Source organism: Oncorhynchus clarkii, chromosome 20 (genome assembly GCF_045791955.1).
Source record: "Oncorhynchus clarkii lewisi isolate Uvic-CL-2024 chromosome 20, UVic_Ocla_1.0, whole genome shotgun sequence".
In the NCBI taxonomy this organism is placed as follows: Eukaryota; Metazoa; Chordata; class Actinopteri; order Salmoniformes; family Salmonidae; genus Oncorhynchus; species Oncorhynchus clarkii.
Genome location: NC_092166.1, coordinates 69663531 through 69682187, shown reverse-complemented (window position 1 = coordinate 69682187; position 18657 = coordinate 69663531). Strand labels below are relative to the sequence as shown.

The following is an 18657-nucleotide window of genomic DNA, read 5'->3' as shown; positions in this document are numbered from 1 at the left end:
CTTTGTAAATGTGACTACGAAGCACCCTTGGAAACAACAATAAACAAGACTGTCCCTTGATTGTACAGTAGAAATGTTTTGAAATTCGAAATGGTAGGATTGCAAATGACAATATGGGTTACGTACAGCAATAATGACATTGAATAGCTCCTTGGATAAAGAGATGCTCATTGGCCTGAAAGAAAACACTGAATGGATAATAAAGCCTCTATGGATGAAGGAGTCTCGGACTAGTCGATCAGTCAACAGGTGTATTTTGCAGTGAACTGTCATCTCACCAAGATGTCATAACACAGCCACAGGTCAGACAACACACATATTTATTTGTATTTATCAAGTGTTGGGTTTTTTTCAACACGAAGGCATATACTATTTTCTCTGAATATTACTTGTTATATATTTATATAGAAACAAAACTAAGGGTACATTTTTGCTGAATAAGATATGAATATCAGCAAAGGGCAATGTAAACCATGTTCCATCAAACTTAACCTATCCTTTCCCATATTTCAACAGTAACATCTTTGCATAGGCAAAATGAGATTAGCCCTTTAAACAGTGAATTTCCTGAATTATTTATATATCTAAAAATCTTTTTCCAGTTGAACACAATTAAACAAACAAAAAAGTTAACTAGGCTAATCGTCCTTTAACGCTTAATACATATATTTTCTGTGCACATTTTGTTTACAGTGTTAGGCTTCAAGTAGATCTAAAAACAAAGTGTACATTGACAACTAGATGTGAAATAAATTAACCAATATGAGAGGTAGTGAAATCCCTAATGAAAGTTAAAGGAGAAACACAGTAGATAAGGCCAATGCTTCTCTTAATCACATCAATTCTGACACTTTAGATAAAAATCTTATTCTGCCAACAAAACCTCTGCCACCTTTCAAAGCCATTCATTCTGAATTGAAAGTCAACATTTGAGCATGACACTATGCCTATGATACCACCTCATGTCATTAATAGCTAAATCCTTGTTGAAATGTCAGTAAAATGAACAACCATTTCTTTCCATGGAGTGAAAATAATCAATTACTCCGAGACACCAGAGAACAACGTCGTACAAACCTGCAATACTACTCTTCACCCAGTGTAAAATGCTAATTGTGAATCATTCAGAACCATTTTCCTACCTACATTTTTTTTGCAATTGGCTTCTCTTGCGTTTCCAGGATGATTGCTCACCGCGTGAATGTAAACTTGGTTTGATTGAAGCATAATTTCACTGTCTGGTTGGTCAAACATTCAGAAGTTACAGCTGAAATAATATCTAAAATGAGCAAGTCATTTATTTTGTCATTAATAGAGCTACATAAAAAGGTATCCTCTACCTAACCACTGTGGTGCATGCATACTGTATCACTTTCACTGTATCACTCTTCATTAAAGAGTATGCAAACACTATTGCAACAAACTAGCTAGAAAGGTGGCTGAATGTGAACGAAATGTAGGGAACGTTAGAATATTGTTGGATGTTCAAAATGGCTGATATCATTAGGCTATGCTATATGTTCATTTTTGTGAATGAATACAAACAGAAAGCCTACATCTGATCCAATTGCACTTCAATAACCTACAGTATATGGGCTTTATTAAAACCCTTAATTGAATTAAATAATGACTGGCCTTGGCACATGAACTTCAGGTAGTATGTTCAAACAGAAGAGTGGCACTGCTTCAATGACACTTGAATATCATTACCCACCAGTGGTGACAATACACACAACTCTCCCTCTCACAATATACTTTACTCATGCACTGACCTTTACACATCAACAGGTGACAAAGGCCTGCAATCATTTCTCCATGTTTAAATGTCACACTTGCAACAACAACAAAAAATCATTTAACATATATTTTAGGCCTATATGTTCATGGGACTTTAACTCTTTAAAATGTTTTGATAAGTATGTATCTGGACGGCAGGTACACACAATAATGCGTGCTGGCAATTTTAGGGAAAAAAAACAACGACCCACCTCAAAAATATCTATTCACCTCCCCTGCCCACCTCTGTAAAGCAGAGAGACTTAAAGGCATGGGGCTCACCGGAGATCCAAGCACCTTATTGGAGCCTCAATAACCAGTCTTAAAGACAGACGCACATCTGGTGAACAGGACTGCAAACCTCCAAACAACCTATATATAAATTAGTCTGATTCCACCTCTTCTGCCCCCGACTGGGCTGTTACTTAGCTGGTACTGACCCCCTTCAGTCTAGGACTAGCTACAGCTTTAAAACAAGAAGCCATATAGGCCTACTTCATAATTCCATGTGTCAGCATTGCATACCACTCTTAGACCTCATGGTGATGCACTAGACATACCACTGTGTTATAATTGACCTTCCAAACCAAGGCATCGTGATTACTACTATTTATATTATAGGCAGTAGAAAAACTAATAAGTAAATGGTTCTCTTTCATTCTTGAGAGCTGAAAAGTGTTCATGATTTATTGTATGAAACGACTGAATTGAATGTTTTGATTTATTTTTTTTCTCCAACAATGATTCCAACCTTTGACATAACCTGTGCTTCTCTCAGGGTGAGATGGTGTGGGAAGGATAGAAAGGACTCTGTGTTTACTAAACTGTGTTGTTGCCATAACAAGCAGCTCTTGTGCTGCCCTTTTCACATAAAGGCATTGTGATTTCCCGTGGAAAGTAATGTTCATAAGACATTTAGCTGCCCGACCACAATTCTAGCCCTTCTCCCAGTTTTAGAGTTGTAAAGAAGGCAAGTGCTTGGATATTAACACCGCTGTAAAACTTTCAACCTTCTCAAAATCAACGACTGCAAGCTAATTGGCAAATATCAATATTCCCTTCACATCAAGAGCTTGACAGGGTATATCCCAAGAACAGAAGAAAATACATCTCATATTCAAGAACCTTTGCAGTCCACTGCTAAAATACCAAGCTACTGTAGAGCGAATTCCATTACCTTGTTACATGCAAAGTCTGATTTTCCTGCTCACCACGGTCAAGCTCTACAGCCATCGTAAAAAAAGACATTGTTTTTGGACTGTAAAAATGGCTGAGGCATGGGACAGAATTTGAGAGAGAAAAATACAGAGCAAGATAGAGAAAGAGGGAGCGAAAGGAGGAGAACTCTCAAAAGTACAGTACAGAAACAATGGGTCTGTCCTTCCTTTTGTTTCTCTTTGTCACAGTAGCCCGAGGAGCTCTTATCTGCAGTTAAACCAGGAACTAAACCTCAGGGCTGCCTGCGAGCAGACACTTGAAATTGCTTAAACTATTCATTATTTTCTTGTTTCTTTTTCAAAAAAGGAAAATATCAAACCCAGTTCTGGCACCTTATTGTCTTCTTGTATTTTGGGAGGTTGGGGATTACTTTAGGTGTCTAGGCAGGAGCTTCTCTTGCTGTCCAGAAGGTCCCTGTAAACGGAGGAGTTGAGGAAACGGGGGTAGGAGTCTCTGTGCATCAGGGTGTAGATCTGCAGCTGGGCCTCCTCGTACATCAAGTTGCTGGGCTCTGTCAGGCTCAGGTTGATGCCTTCCCTCACCCGTGAATCCAGGCTCACCTGGAGGCAGAGGAGCGGGAGAGAACAGTGACATTGCCATCACACACAACCACTTTGAGATTGGGGTTTCAATATGTCTTGGAATCAGACCTGGGTCAAATACATGTATTCCAAACATTGTCAAATACTTCAGCTGTACGTGCTTTAATTTCCCACAATGGAACAAATGGAATAGTCCTGAAAGCAAAGTAAATATCAGCCGAGTGATACTAGGTGTCAAACTCCTGTTTCCAACGTGATGCCTCCTACCTCTTTCGGCGATAGAATGGAGACGTAGTCCTCGTAGATGATCCTGGCTTTCTCATCGATCGCAGTCGGGTCCGTCTCCTTCTTCAGCTCCTCACAGGCCAGCCAGAACAACAGGTTCTCTTCGCTGTACTCAGAGCGCAGAAATTCTCGGAAAATCTCCCTGCCTTCTGAGGAGCGCATCACCAGCTCGAAGCTACGGGCCCAGGCAACTACCTCGTCTAGAGTGGGTTGCCTAAACACAGGATACCAGGAACCCAGTGTTAGCAGTCTGGACTCTCACAATACACAAGACAAACAGATTCATTATTTTTTCTCTAGAGATGCAATAACATGGTTTCCACAGGCTGTTTCAATTAGCAATAGAAATAGTAGCGGTCATATGTCATACACACATCCTTGAAAAACGTAGGTCCTGGGCTCATGATAAACATGAAAAGAACAAAAGGCCTGCACACTGTATGCCAGCGTTCCCTAAGCCCCAAGCCTCACGGTTCCATTTATGATCCATATTACTGGAGATATGTTTTTTAAATTTGTTTTCTTTTAATCGCAGGACACATTTGATAGGCGCTGGGGCGCTAACTAGCCTAATAATTACTAGGTGGTAACAACCTGGTAACTTGACAGGCACACATTTGGTTGAAGATGGCACAAGAAGGGAAAAGGGTACGCAGGTAATGAATGTGCTTGTCAGAACACTACTATTATTCCCCAGACTTATTTTATTATTGAACTTCTTCACAATTTTGACAGTGTAATTACTTATTTGAAATCTGATTTACCTACTTGTGTTTTTGAAAATAAATTAAATGAGGCTATGCATTTTTGTAGGCATTCATATAGATACTATGTCAAGGACAGTGTTGATTATAAGTCATAAAAATTAGAATAGGCTATATTGAAATACCCCATACCTCAAATATCCTGTTTTGTCATTTTAGAATAATGTAATTTCAATATTGTGCACAAGCTGCTATAGGCAGATATGGTAGGGGGACTCAACGACAAAGATCTTGCCTATATACTGTTATATGATGACACATTTCTGCAAGTAGTCAGCCTCAACCACCTGAAGATTTATAGCCAGGTAGAGTGATTTGGAGAAAGTACATGTTATAGCTTGAACATTTTCAAACAGCTAGAACTTGGGAAACATAGATCAGGTGTGTGGCCCTTATGGAAAACTATTTTATTCAAGCCTTATTTTTAAAGCGATAGTTGACCCACCTTATAATGTAGACCGCTTACTTCGAAGCAGTCTAAGAAGACATGAAGAGATTGCAATCCATACCTTGGTTAGCCACTGTAACCAACCAACCATTCCATTTGGCTGACTTGTGCATGTACTAGTGGAACACTTTGGTATGATCCTAATCACCACATTCAATGACTTCAACACTTTGAACCAGAGCATCTCCCTAAGAGCCTTTTTGACCTAAAGGCTTGCACACATCGCACCGAATGTAGATCTAGCGTTCATCTGCCGATCGTTCAGCACGCTGTGTTTAGGAACCACCCACTGCAAACGTCTGACTGACAATATTTTTCACTCGATTCTACATGTAAAATCGGTGGTCACTCGGTTCGCAAATTACGTTCACAGGTGCTAAGTAATCTCGGCCAGCAAACGCTATTGGTGTGTCTGAGGCCTAAGAGTCATGGCTACAGGGACCGATTGAAATGTTGTCATTAAAAAGGTGGTAATTAGGGGCATTCAGTGTGCGGGACTTCCTGCTATTTTCATGTCTCAATCGACAAAACATGTTACCATTATTACAATTAGGACTGGGTGATAAGGAGAAAAATCCATCTCACTTATTACAACAACAACATGAAGAATGGGAGTTCCAAGGTAGAGCCTCAGGTTGAACCCTGTGTCATGGCCACAGCCATGTGAGAACAGTATTGGGCTCACAATTGTTTGGGCAGCCAGACAGGCTACATCGTGTAAATGCAGCTGAATGCTGAAATCTGACAATATTACATATCACGCAAATAATAAGCACACAATATACCGTAGAGCTGAGCCCTATACCCTATAATGGACCTGCTCCTTTGGGGTGGATGAAAATGATGTCCTTGTGTGTCCTCAGCTAAGATATGTTTCAGTCAAATAACTGACATTGTGAGAGAGGTGGAGAGAAAATAAAACTCATGCTCTAATTGGCTAATACAGAAAATGAGTGAGCGACACAAAGGAATAGATATTGACACAGCAGCAATGTAAAGAGAGAAAATGAATGGGCCAAAGCAGTAAAACGAAACAGGCAAAACAATTCGATTTCTGGCATGCAATTAATTTCTGGCATGCATTCTGGCAAATTTCTTGCATGCAATAATGACATTTTCTGGCATCCTTTCTTGAGGTTGACAGTCCAAATGTATAATGTCTATGTACTGTATAATGCCTTCAAAAGACAGGGATGAACAGACGTGACCAAAGGCCATCGGTTTATCTGACAACATGAAAATATGTTTATTGCACTAACACTTGCACTTGTCTTTTCTTACTAAGACTGATTTCGCTAATAGCTGCTTTGTTGAGGAACGTTTTACTCTGACTGTCATATGTGGTCGTCTTATCTACTGTAAGTTGCTCTGGATAAGAGCATCTGCTAAATTACCAAAATGTGACATCATATCAAAACAGTTTGGTATTTTCTCAGAGACAACCTATGGAAAAAGGCATAGCTGGCAACTTACTGCTCCTCCGTGGCTTCAATACTATCCATTTTAGTGCATGCCCGTTCGGAACGCTCCATGCGGTCCTCATTCCTGGAAAAGGAGAAGCGGAGGGAGATCAAACATTACTATTGTTTTCAAACATATTCCATATTCAAACATTCTTATTCATATGGCAGTCTCAAGGTTGGATGTTCATGTAGTATCTTTGTTGAACTACTGCCTGAGAACAGGTATGTATTCTTCTGGAAACCAGTGAAAACTAGACGTGAGTGGAGTGAGACTCCCTGCTATTTACAGTACTTACAAAATCGCTATACCGGAAATGTACATGTTAAACACATGTTGGATACACAATAACAAATTATATTGTAACACAAATTGAATTGTAACACATTAACATTATTATTATTTCAACTGCCATGCAAACGGAATGTGTTAATTCTGTGTGAAATTTCAAGTAGGGATGTATTGGAGAAAAGGCACGTTTATATGCCACTGTGTAAATACTGCTATGCAGATTTGACTGAATTGCGCTTGGATGTAGCCTAGTTTAGGCCTATTGGTTCAGCCTGTGTCATATGATCATTACTTTCACACTAAACACCTACATATACAATCATGTCCAAAATCATCCGAAAGTATCTCAAATTGATTGTGAAGCTCAACAAAGTCCAATATAGATGATTTGAACGTGATGTGCAAAAAATGCTAATAATTGGACCCATGACTTGAATGGGATTTGTGCCGCTAATGCTAAAATGTTAGCGTGTGGAAACAGTGCCACGGAATCTAAACCAAAGCATGGGTTGCTGTCATACCTTGTCCTAGGGCTGACGATAAACCAAACACTAGACACCGACAATTGCTCGTCAGTAATTTTAGGTGATTTTGTTACATAACGTTCCTGTAGATTTCTCTAAAACAATTCTTTGGTCAACAGTAATATATGCATTATGTTTATTCCTGCTACGAAAGTATCTGCCTGTCCCTGTTTCGCTGTCAGCTGCTGACTCTTACTCCCTCTGCTCACTGTGCACACAAAGGAGGGAGAGATGCATTCTGAGAAGCACAAGCATATGACCATTGCTCAAAATGCTACTGGGGAAAATTACAGTTTTCAAAGCAACTACTGTTGTTCTAGTTAGAGAGGAGAGTCACAGCTTTTTGTGAGTATATAATATATTTCTTACCTCTTAATATTGAGTTCATGGCACCAATTCACAACCAGAGTAATCTGTGTAGTATGGTTTTGATGCACCTGAGGAGTTGAGCCGGAGCGCGCCATTTGCAGTGAATAGGTCTACATCAAGTAGTCTAGGCCTAGCACGGGATTTTATTTTAGGACATTAGCCTAGATTTACTGATTGATTAATCAATTAGCCCACATGGCTTTATAGCAACAATAGTTGTTAGCAATCTAGCTAAGTGTTTTGAGTTCCCACTTCCTAATAACAATAATATAGCCTTTAGGCCAATATGCACAAAGATGTCAGAAAATTCTCTGAGGATCAAAATATAAATCTGATCATTCTGGATCCTGGATCCTATCAAAATATCAATAATGCATATGTTAGATGAAACAGCTTACTTTTTGAATCATAGGCTACCATTTTAATTGTCTTACTTGGCACTGGGAAAATGTGTCTAGAACCCTGCAGCTAATATAAAGTAACTGTTCGAAAAACAAAATATGTAGCGTTATTTGTTTTATCGAGCAAAAAAAAAAAAGTTACATTTATTACAATATTACTTTTTGTTCATATCGCCCAGCTCTACCAGTGTCCATAGACTGCTTACAGGGTAATGAAACCAATATGTTATTTTGTAATTTGAGTGAACTATGGAGTGTCCGTTATATAGACAAAATGAATAGGTTTAGGCTATAAGGCCCATGCATCAGAGAGAGAGAGAGAGAGAGAGCGAGAGAGAGAAACAATATTTTCTGACTGGACTGCTTTGGTGGAATTCTCCACACTGTCTAGCCTACATTCCTCTCTTGCGTTCTGTATATATATTGAAATAGGCTAAAGCAAAAAGGAATAGGCAAATCACTCTGTCATTTGTGTGTTCTTTACTGCGCAGCGCCAGTTAAGTTCAAATAGGCTAAACCACCATTTGTCACATCACAACGTCATCACCATCGATAATGGTTGTCAATCATCAGACAGTCAATACTAACGTAGCCTAAAAATCTAAACATTCAGTGTTTAGCCTCATTTAGCCATCACAGCACTCGGTTTCATACCAACTAGGATTTAGCTTATGTACAATTCATTCGGAAAGTATTCAAACCCCTTCCCTTTGTCTATATAAAGGTCCCACAGTTGACAGTGCATGTTAGAGAAAAAAACCAAGCCATGAGGTTGAAGGAATTGTCCATAGAGCTCATAGACAGGATTGTGTCATGGCACAGATCTGGGGAAGAAAACCAAAAAATGTCTGCAGCTTTGAAGGTCCCCAAGAACACAGTGGCCTCCATCATTCTTAAATGGAAGACTCTTCCAAGACCCTTCCTAGAGCTGGCCAAACGGGCAAACTGAGCAATCGGTGGAGAAGTGCCTTGGTCAGGGAGTTGACTAAGAACCCGATGGTCAATCTGACAGAGCTCCACAGTTCCTCTGTAGACATGGGAGAACCTTCCAGAAATACAACCATCTCTGCAGCACTCCAACAATCAGGCCTTTATGGTAGTGTGGCCAGATGGAAGCCACTCCTCAGTAAAATGTACATGACAGCCCACTTGGAGTTTCCCCAAAAAGGCACCTAAAGGACTCTCAAACCATGAGAAACAAGAATCTCTGGTCTGAAGAAACCAATATGGAACTCTTTGGCCTGAAAGCCAAGCATCATGCCTGTAGGAAACCTGGCACCATCCCAACAGTGAAGCATGTAGTGGCAGCAGGGACTGGGGTTTTTCAGCAGCAGGGACTGGGAGACTAGTCAGTATCAAGGGAAAGATGATCGGCGCAAAGTACAGAGAGATCCTTGATGAAAACCTGCTCTAGAGCACTCAGGACCTCAGACTGGGGCGAAGGTTCAACTTCAGGACAACCATCCTAAGCACACAGCCAAGACAACTCAGGAGTGGCTTCGGGAGAAGTCTTCAAATGTCCTTGAGCCAGAGGCCGGACTTGAACATCTCTGGAGAGACCTGAAAATAGCTGTGCAGCGACGCTCCCCATCCAACCTGACAGAGCTTGAGAGGATCTGAAGAGAAGGATGGGAGGAACTCCCCAAATACAGGTGTGCCAAGCTTGTAACTTTCATTTGGATGATGGTGGTCACATGATGATCGGTGCTTGATCGGTGCATGGCTGCCAATAAAAACATTTGATCCATATCTCATCATATAATCTACCCTGTCCAATTCATCAGCGAACTGTTGTCAATAGAGCATGAGGCAAAACCAAATTGGGCAAGTATGCTATTTATGGCAACAGTTTTTGTGACAAAACCATCCATAGAGTTGAAATTGCAATGGAAACACAAACTTCTGTTTTATTATTCAGTACTTGAAAACTAAAACAAATGTGCTTTTATGTGCACTACGTTATCACGCACAGCATTTTATCTGCTAAAAAGTGGAGCTAAAAACACCTCTAGTAGGAAAATTCATATATTTTCTCTATGCAGACTTTAGAATATATGACCGACCGGCTCGATCTTATGTAGCAAAATTTAAAATGGTAATTTTTGGATAAAAGTAAAGACTCAGAGCTAGAAAATGGTATATCATACACTACAGTTGAGGAACAATGGGAAAGTAATTCTGCCTTGAAAGTTGATAAACTTGGAACCTCACTTTTGAGAAAATGGCCTTTGAATGTATTGTTACACCTACTGCAGAGCTCTTCTTTGTCTACACCCATTCAGCATCGTTCACACCCTCATAAGCTTTAGCCCCACCCATCTCTTTAACCTCTCTGAACCACCCATACTGGATCCGGGATAACTGTCATCAGCAACGCAGAATAGCATAGCGCCACAGTCAAATAATATTACTAGAAAATATTCATATTCATGAAATCACAAGTGCAATATTGCAAAACACAGCGTAGCCTTTTGTTAATCCACCTGTCATCTCAGATTTTGAAATTATGCTTTACAGCGAAAGCAATACAAGCGTTTGTGTAAGTTTATCGATCGCTCGACAAAACAATAAGTACACTTAGCATCAGGTAACTTGGTCACGAAAATCAGAAAAGCAATCAAATTAATCGTTTACCTTTGATGATCTTCGGACGTTTTCACTCACGAGACTCCCAGTTAGACAACAAATGTTCCTTTTGTTCCATAAAGATATTTTTTATATCCAAATACCTCTGTTAGTTTGGTGCGTTATGCAAAGGAATCCACCGGAAAGAGCGGTCACGACAACGCAGACAAAAATCCCAAATTATATCCATAATGTCCACAGAAACATGTCAGACGTTTTTTTATAATCATTTTTCAAATATCTATTCGATAATATATCAACCGGGACAGTTGGCTTTTCACTAGGACCGGGAGGAACAAAGGCCACCTTTCTCTTTTGCGCACAATTCACTCAGAGCCCCCACCTATCCACTTACGCAATGTGGTCGTTCACGCTCATTCTTCAAAATAAAAGCCTGAAACTATGTCTGAAGACTGTTGACACCTTGAGGAAGCGATAGGAAAAGGAATCTGGTTGATATCCCTTTAAATGGAGCAATGGGAGGCTATGGAACATGGAGTTTTCCACTTCCCGGTTTGATTTTTCTCAGGGTTTCGCCTGCAATATCAGTTCTGTTATACTCACAGACAATATTTTGACAGTTTTGGAAACGTTAGAGTGTTTTCTATCCTAATCTGTAAATTATATGCATATTCTAGCATCTGGTCCTGAGAAATAGGCCGTTTACTTTGGGAACGTTATGTTTTTCCAAACATAAAAATAGTGCCCCCTAGCTTCAAGAGGTTAAGGTTGATCTGAACATTCTGTCCTAACAGCAGCAGTCAAGCACCCAAGCTAACTGGCTAACGTTGGCTAGCTTGCTAGCTAAATACAAACACAAATGAGAGAACAGCTCACCCACAATTTTACACGCCCTAGAAGAGCTGGTCAGTCTGTTATCCAGAGCGTTGGCGACTGCAACTGTGATGCTGGCAACAATTTACGTTTTTTTGCCAACGTTTACTGACGGGTGTTGAGCGTTTGTAAATTCGTCAGTTATTCTGCGCTCTGGCAAACTCAGAAGAAAGTGCTCTGAAATCAGAGTAGATAGCCAGATCAAATTTACCAGCTACGTCTATCAACAGTTGTCGCAGTGACATCATTAACATTCTATTGAAAAGCTTAATTGCATAGTGGAGTCTTTTGTTAAGACATGTAGCTAGCTAGCTAAACAATGAACCATAATCCCAACTCATGACGTTACTACCCTGCATGAATTTGCAGGTAGCTAACCAACCAGATGCCATGTTAGCTAGCTAACATTAGGCTATAGCTAGCTAAGCAAATGGCTCTGAGATACGAAAAATATTACTACACAGAGCATAAATGTAACGTTAGCTAGCGAGCCAGCCATGAAATTAAAATGACTTTGACTAAATTAGAAATGTGTCATATCTGAAAATGTAGCTAGCTAGACTATTTTACCTGTATACATGGATGGACGCTTCTCCCTCTCTGTCACACAGATGCCATGGTTGCCCTTAGTTTGAAGATGTAATCCAGAGACCAGGGTTATCTCCATCTCATTAGCTATCATACTCTAATTCCACTGATTTCAAATCTCAGTCCTCCAGAAAGAGGAGATCAGCACTTATGCAGTTCTACTACGCAATATATATATTTTTAAGCAGCGTTAAAACAGGATTACCTACATATACTGACCAGCTCAAATAGACAGAAGTGTGCTACATGGCAGACCAATCCGAACTCATCTCTCGGCATGTACAGTGCAATCATTATCTCAGCCAATCATTGCTAGCAGGAAGGTTGCAGGCTTTTTCTGTGGCTAAACCAACTAGGCTCGTAATTTAACAATTGTATTTACAGATGGCATACAAGTTTGTTATTAAGGCACATGAAAGTTCACACGTTCCAGAAGGCATTTCTGCCCAAAAAAATGCATTTTGATTTAAAAACGAGTCACATAAGGAAATCTGTCACAAATTGGAAGGAAAACCTAGCTACAGACACAGAGCACCGCCACAACCAGATTGGATTTACTTGTGCATCTCTGACAGCAGATTCCTAGTGTTGTGCTAGTAAGTGCTGCTTTAATGTGCTTCTGCCTAGGGGCACAGCCTCTTGACACAGCAGCATCTCTCGAAGAGCTTGAGATGATAAGTTCCTCTTCTTTATCTCAAAGCTCTATTTGTCTTTGGGTTATAAAAGCACTTGAGGGAGTGTTCTTTAGCCATGGGGCTACCGTATCCAATCAAACCTAATAAAAGTAGGCTATATGTAGTATCTTTGTTTACAAACTACCGCCTGTGTACTTTGTGGACCTATGTTTTTCTGAAAGCAGGAAGCATCTACCTGTGACCGAGTTTACCACAGGAATCCCGCTCCCCCTTTATTTATCTCTTCCTACATATATTATATGTCATATACTGGGAGTCGCACAGTGGTGAATATTAGCTTCCTCTTAGTATCTTCATCAAAGTATCCTTTGTCCTGACATAATTGAGCTGGCTAGCCACAGGCTCTACACCTCCTGAGATGACTAAATATAAAACATGTTCTTCACAGCTATTTTGCATGTGATGTGAAGATGGAAATAGGCTGGCTGTTTATAGAGAAGATAAGGTCACCATATAATTGGGAAGGGTTGTGGAGGCCACATTTTAGAAACGGGTCTTAGAATTATGCTTTCTTCAATGTTTTCATTATTTCAAGCCATTGTTTTGTAAGCCTATATTGTGGGTTCACTGTCCAAGACAGACTTGGCTATGGTGGCGTCCTGAAGCTTGCTTTGTTCAGCCTTGGTCTGAAACTTACAGTAGGTTCAAAGTTAGGTGCATTTCATATTAAGTGGTGCTAAAACTATTGACTTACATGGTAGTTTTAGAGACCGATACTATGTACAGTGCCTTTAGAAAGAGTTCACAGCCCTAGACTTTTACCAAATTCTGTTGTTACAAAGTGGGATTAAAATGGATTTTAAAAAATGTCAACAATTTACACAAAATACTCTAATGTCAAAGTGGAAGAAATTTCTAACATTGGTATAAAAAACAACAACACAAAAACCACAAATGTATTTTGATTAGAGATATGTATTTAACCCCCTAAATCAAAACATGTTAGACTCACCTTTGGCAGCGATTACAGCTGTGAGTCTTTCTGGGTAAGTCTCTAAGAGCTTTCCACACCTGGATTGTGCAAAATTTGCCCATTATTCTTTTAGAAATTCTAAAAGCTATGTCAAATTGGTTGTTGATCATTGCCATAGATTTTCAAGAGGATTTAAGTCAAAACTGTAATTTGGCCTTGTGTTTTAGGTTATTGTCCTGCTGAACGGTGAATTAATCTCCCAGTGTCTGGTGGAAAGCAGACTGAACCAAGTTTTCCTCTAGGATTTTGCCTGTGCTTAGCTCCATTCGTTTTATTTTTATTTTTTATGTTTGTGAATGATAACAAACATAACCCATAAAATGATGCAGCCACCACTATTCTTGAAAAGATGGAGAGTGGTACTCAGCAATGTTTTGTATTGTATTTGCCCCAAACATAACACTTTGTATTCAGGACAAAAAGTGAATTGCTTTGACACCTTTTTTTGCAGTATTACTTTAGTGCCTTGTTGCAAAAGGGATATATGTTTTGGAATATTTTTATTCTGTACAGGCTTCCCTTTTTTCACTCTGTCAATTAGGTTAGTATTGTGGAGTAATATGGTAGAAAACTTACAAGATTAAGTTATAATACTGTTTATGCATCGAATAACATTTCTTAGTACTCTCTCATCTGTGTCTGTGGGACTGAGTTGGGCCTCTGGGGCTTGGCGCTGGCAATTGAATTATGATGGCTTGGTGATAGGTGTTTGTGTATTATTAGGTACAAGGACGACTGATGGGAGGAACCTCGTCTTAGGTGCCAAACCCTGATTTCTATACAATTGGAACAGTCTTCACAGCAAATGCTATCTGACTGGGGGTTACTCCTTTCTCACATACAAATCCTAACCTTTTGACCCATTCCAGGCATCTGTTTGTCATGAACATTCAGGAGGATGTACTTTGCTATAAAGAGCTGTAACCCAAATCTGATTACCGATGGATGGGTGGTTGTTGACCAGCTTCATTATTGCAATTCTTAAATCAATAATAAAGATTGATTGTTTGAAGAAATAACAAAGTCTCTCTCACTTGGTTAGAATTTCCACTACAATATTTGGCGACAAGGAAGGGATGATAAATCCTAATTTTGCTGATTGTTCCTGGGAAATCCAGGTTAACCGTGCATGGAAGTTGCATTAGATGCAGCCGGAGAAGCCATACTCCACTAGACGGAGCAGATCGGATCACCGCCTGGCTGGGAGCGTTAGTGGAATGGATGTCATTTCGAACAGAGACAGATAAATAGGATGAGACTGACATTTCTTGGAAACAATGTTTTTTTTTTGAGAAAAAAATTGAGTTAACGTCCAGTAGGTACCAAAACTTTCAAAGGCCATTTTCTCAAAAGTGAGTTTACAAGTTGATCAACTTTCAAAGCAGAATGACTTTCCCATTGTTCCTCAATTGCAGTGTATGATATACCATTTTGTAGCTCTGAGTCTCTACTTTTATCCAATGTAAAAGACTATTTCAAATTTTGCTGCATAAGACTGATTTGAGCTGGTCAGTCACATATTATTCTTACAATCTTAGAGCTTGCTTATAACCTTTGATCAGTTTGTAAATATATTACTCTTAAACTGCAAATTACTGTTTGCTCATGTTGTCATCACAAACTTCACCCCTTTTATGGAAATGCAAAGGATGGCTTATCAATACACTATGCAAACTACAACCAATGATATCAGTTAATATTTACATTGTTCTTTTCACATTTAGGAATCGTGTTAAAAAAGAAAAAAGAAAGATATAACACTGACAAACTGCGTTTTATAAACGCAGGTCTAAAATTTTCTTATTGTAATTTCTGCTCGGCTTAATTTTGTGCTCCGGTTACACTTCTCCACTTGGAAGATAAATATTTTCTATTGTCTTCATGAATCAGATTCCCGCATTTATAAACGGTTATTCGATCAGCAGACAGCACTCTGACTAATATACTTTCTCTGGTAAAGTTTCTCTCCGGTAGCAAGTTAAAATGTAGGGGGGAAAAAACGTACAAAATATTAGGAAATGTAGCATGGTACATTCTTTCTATGACAACCATGACAAATCTGATGTCCACTCACTGGACAAAAACTGGTTGAACTGGTGTTTATTTTCAGCAAACTTAACGTGTAAATATTTGTATGAACATAATAATATTCAACAACACAAACTGAACAAGTTCCACAGACATGTGACTAACAGAAATGGAATAATGTGTCCCTGAACAAAGGGGGGGTAAAAATCAAAAGTAACAGTCAGTATCTGGTGTGGCCACCAGCTGCGTTAAGTACTGCAGTGCATCTCCTCCTCATGGACTGCACCAGATTTGCCAGTTCTTGCTGTGAGATGTTACCCCACTCTTCCACCAAGGTACCTGCAAGTTCCCGGATATTTCTGGCCGTAGCCCTCACCCTCCGATCCAACAGGTCCCAGATGTGCTCAATGGGATTGAGATCCGGGCTCTTCGCTGGCCATGGCAGAACACTGACATTTCTGTATTGCAGGAAATCATGCACAGAACGAGCAGTATGTCAGGATGAGCCTGCAGGAAAGGTGACCATCACATCTGGTGAGACAAAACCACAGCTCGTCAGTGAAGAGCACTTTCTGCCAGTCCTGTCTGGGCCAGCGACGGTGGGTTTGTGCCCATAGGCGACGTTGTTGCCGGTGATGTCTGGTGAGGACGTACGTTACAACAGGCCTACAAGCCCTCAGTCCAGCCTCTCTCAGCCTATTGCGGACAGTCTGAGCACTGATGGAGGGATTGTGCGTTCCAGGTGTAACTCGGGCAGTTGTTGTTGCCATCCTGTACCTGTCCCGCAGGTGTGATATTTGGATGTACCGATCCTGTGCAGGTGTTGTTACACGTGGTCTGCCACTGCGAGGATGATAAGCTGTCCGTCCTGTCTCCCTGTAGCGCTGTCTTAGGTGTTTCACAGTACGGACATGGCAATTTATTTCCCTGGCCACAACTGGCCACAATTATCTTTGAAAAACAGGGTCCTGAAAAGGGAACGTTTCTTTTTTTGCTGAGTTTAGATTCAACATCCTCACAATGAAATGTGGAAACATTATTGATTCAACCAGTTTTTGTCGAGGGGGTGGGGCATCAGATTTCTCATTTTTATAATTGAAATAATGTAGCAAGCTACATTTCCTAATGTTTTACTTGAAGTATATCTTGCATTTTAACTTCCTCCCGGAGAAAAACTACACGGAAGAAAGTACATCAGAGCAGTGGTGGACTGATTGGATTTGCAAAAAGTCAATGTAACATGCGGACCAGACCGTGCATGTTGATTTTGTCCACCCACACCAGACGCGATCAGAACACGCAGGTTTAAATATCAAAACAAACTCTGAACAAACTATATTAACTTGGGAACAGGTCGAAAAGCATAAAAAATGTATGGCAATTTAGCTAGCTAGCTTGCTGTTGCTAGCTAATCTGTCCTAGGATATAAACATTGGGTTGTTATTTTACCTGAAATGTACAAGGTTCTCTACTCCAAAAATTCATCCACAGATAAAAGAGTAAAAGTTTGTTTCTAGTAATGTAATCTCTCCTCCTTCAGGCTTCTTCTTCTTTGAACTTTACATGGCAGTTGGCAACCAACTTTAAGGTGCATTACCACTACCAACTGGACTGGAGTGTGGACCTCACCTTTCAATCACCCACGTGGGTATATGCTCCCTAAAACCAATGAGGAGATGGCACGTGGGTATGTGATTTTTTTTTAACAATGAGGAAATGGGAGAGACGGGACTGGCAGCGCATCAAGCATCACACATAGAACCAAGTTCTATTTTAGTGCCTGGTTACGCAGACTCTCGTTGACGCACACCATCAGTGTGGGTGAAAGGATTGAATAACATGTATGTGTACATTTATTTTGCAACACTCGCGCATGCGACGCTAGCGGTGTGGTCAACATGTAAGGGCATTTAGCCTTTATTTACCAAAATCCAATGACATGTTGCATTTCTTTCTTGATTTCACATTGGATAATGTTACTTGACAACTCAATGAAATATAAATCAAAACTAGACGTTGAACTGCAAAAAATACCATACTTTTTCATTGTAAGCTAATTTACTTATGTGTGGCTGATAGCCAAATAGTGTTGCACTTTTGTAGTCATCTGATGAAAACCATGCTATTTTCTACCAAATGTGTTGCATTAATTTATTTTGTGTGAAGAAAAACTATAGTTCCACGCCCCTGATAACTCTATTGAAGCAAACAAACACAGACATTGACTTTCAATATAAAATGCAGGTTAAAATCCAGATTTTTTTGATGGTCAGAATTTTGAAAATGCTGATTATTAAAAGCTAATGCGCCCCTGCCGTTTTCTCCACGGAAACGTGAAAAGTAGTAATCATATAGTTGTATATGGGGTTCTCCTATCCTAAACTCACCCTTTTCCCAGGCATCAAGATAATTGGTCTGATAAACAATGTTTATGCACCCATAGAACTGAAAACTATGAGGGGAAAGAGACTTCACGCATCAAGTCATGTTTTACCTGGTGACCTACAGTCTTTCAGCATTCATTACTTTAATTTCTAAACAATGTGATCAGCCTAAACATTGGGTGAATATCGACAATAATTACAAAATGTACGAGTATTGGTTATTTTGGCCTAAAGTGCTGATAACTACAGTCTACAATACTTTCCCCCACTAATATAAAAACATTGAAAGGGATGTGGTCTTGAAGGTAATATGACCAGGTGCTTTTTTCTGTCTATATTTTAGGATAATCCAAACACAATTTCTCATAATTCTAAAGGGCATTTAGACAGCCATAGCCCTTTGAATATGGAGGAGACATGGGGAAAGTAAACAGAAAGCGAGGATTGACGT

At 39.8% G+C, this 18657-nt stretch overlaps 1 protein-coding gene across 1 annotated transcript in view; it reads right to left on the bottom strand.

Annotated features, from left to right (window-relative positions):
• Positions 1-303: 303 nt before the first annotated feature.
• The window catches only part of LOC139375676 (regulator of G protein signaling 17), a 36185-nt gene continuing 17831 nt past the window's right edge, over positions 304-18657 (bottom strand). Inside the window, exons 4-6 of the mRNA XM_071117482.1 lie at positions 6507-6578; positions 3804-4035; positions 304-3554 (exon numbers count right to left, since the gene is read on the bottom strand). Coding sequence (XP_070973583.1) covers positions 3366-3554; positions 3804-4035; positions 6507-6578 — 493 coding nt within the window. The 3' untranslated portion in view covers positions 304-3365. The remainder of the gene's footprint in view (positions 3555-3803; positions 4036-6506; positions 6579-18657) is intronic.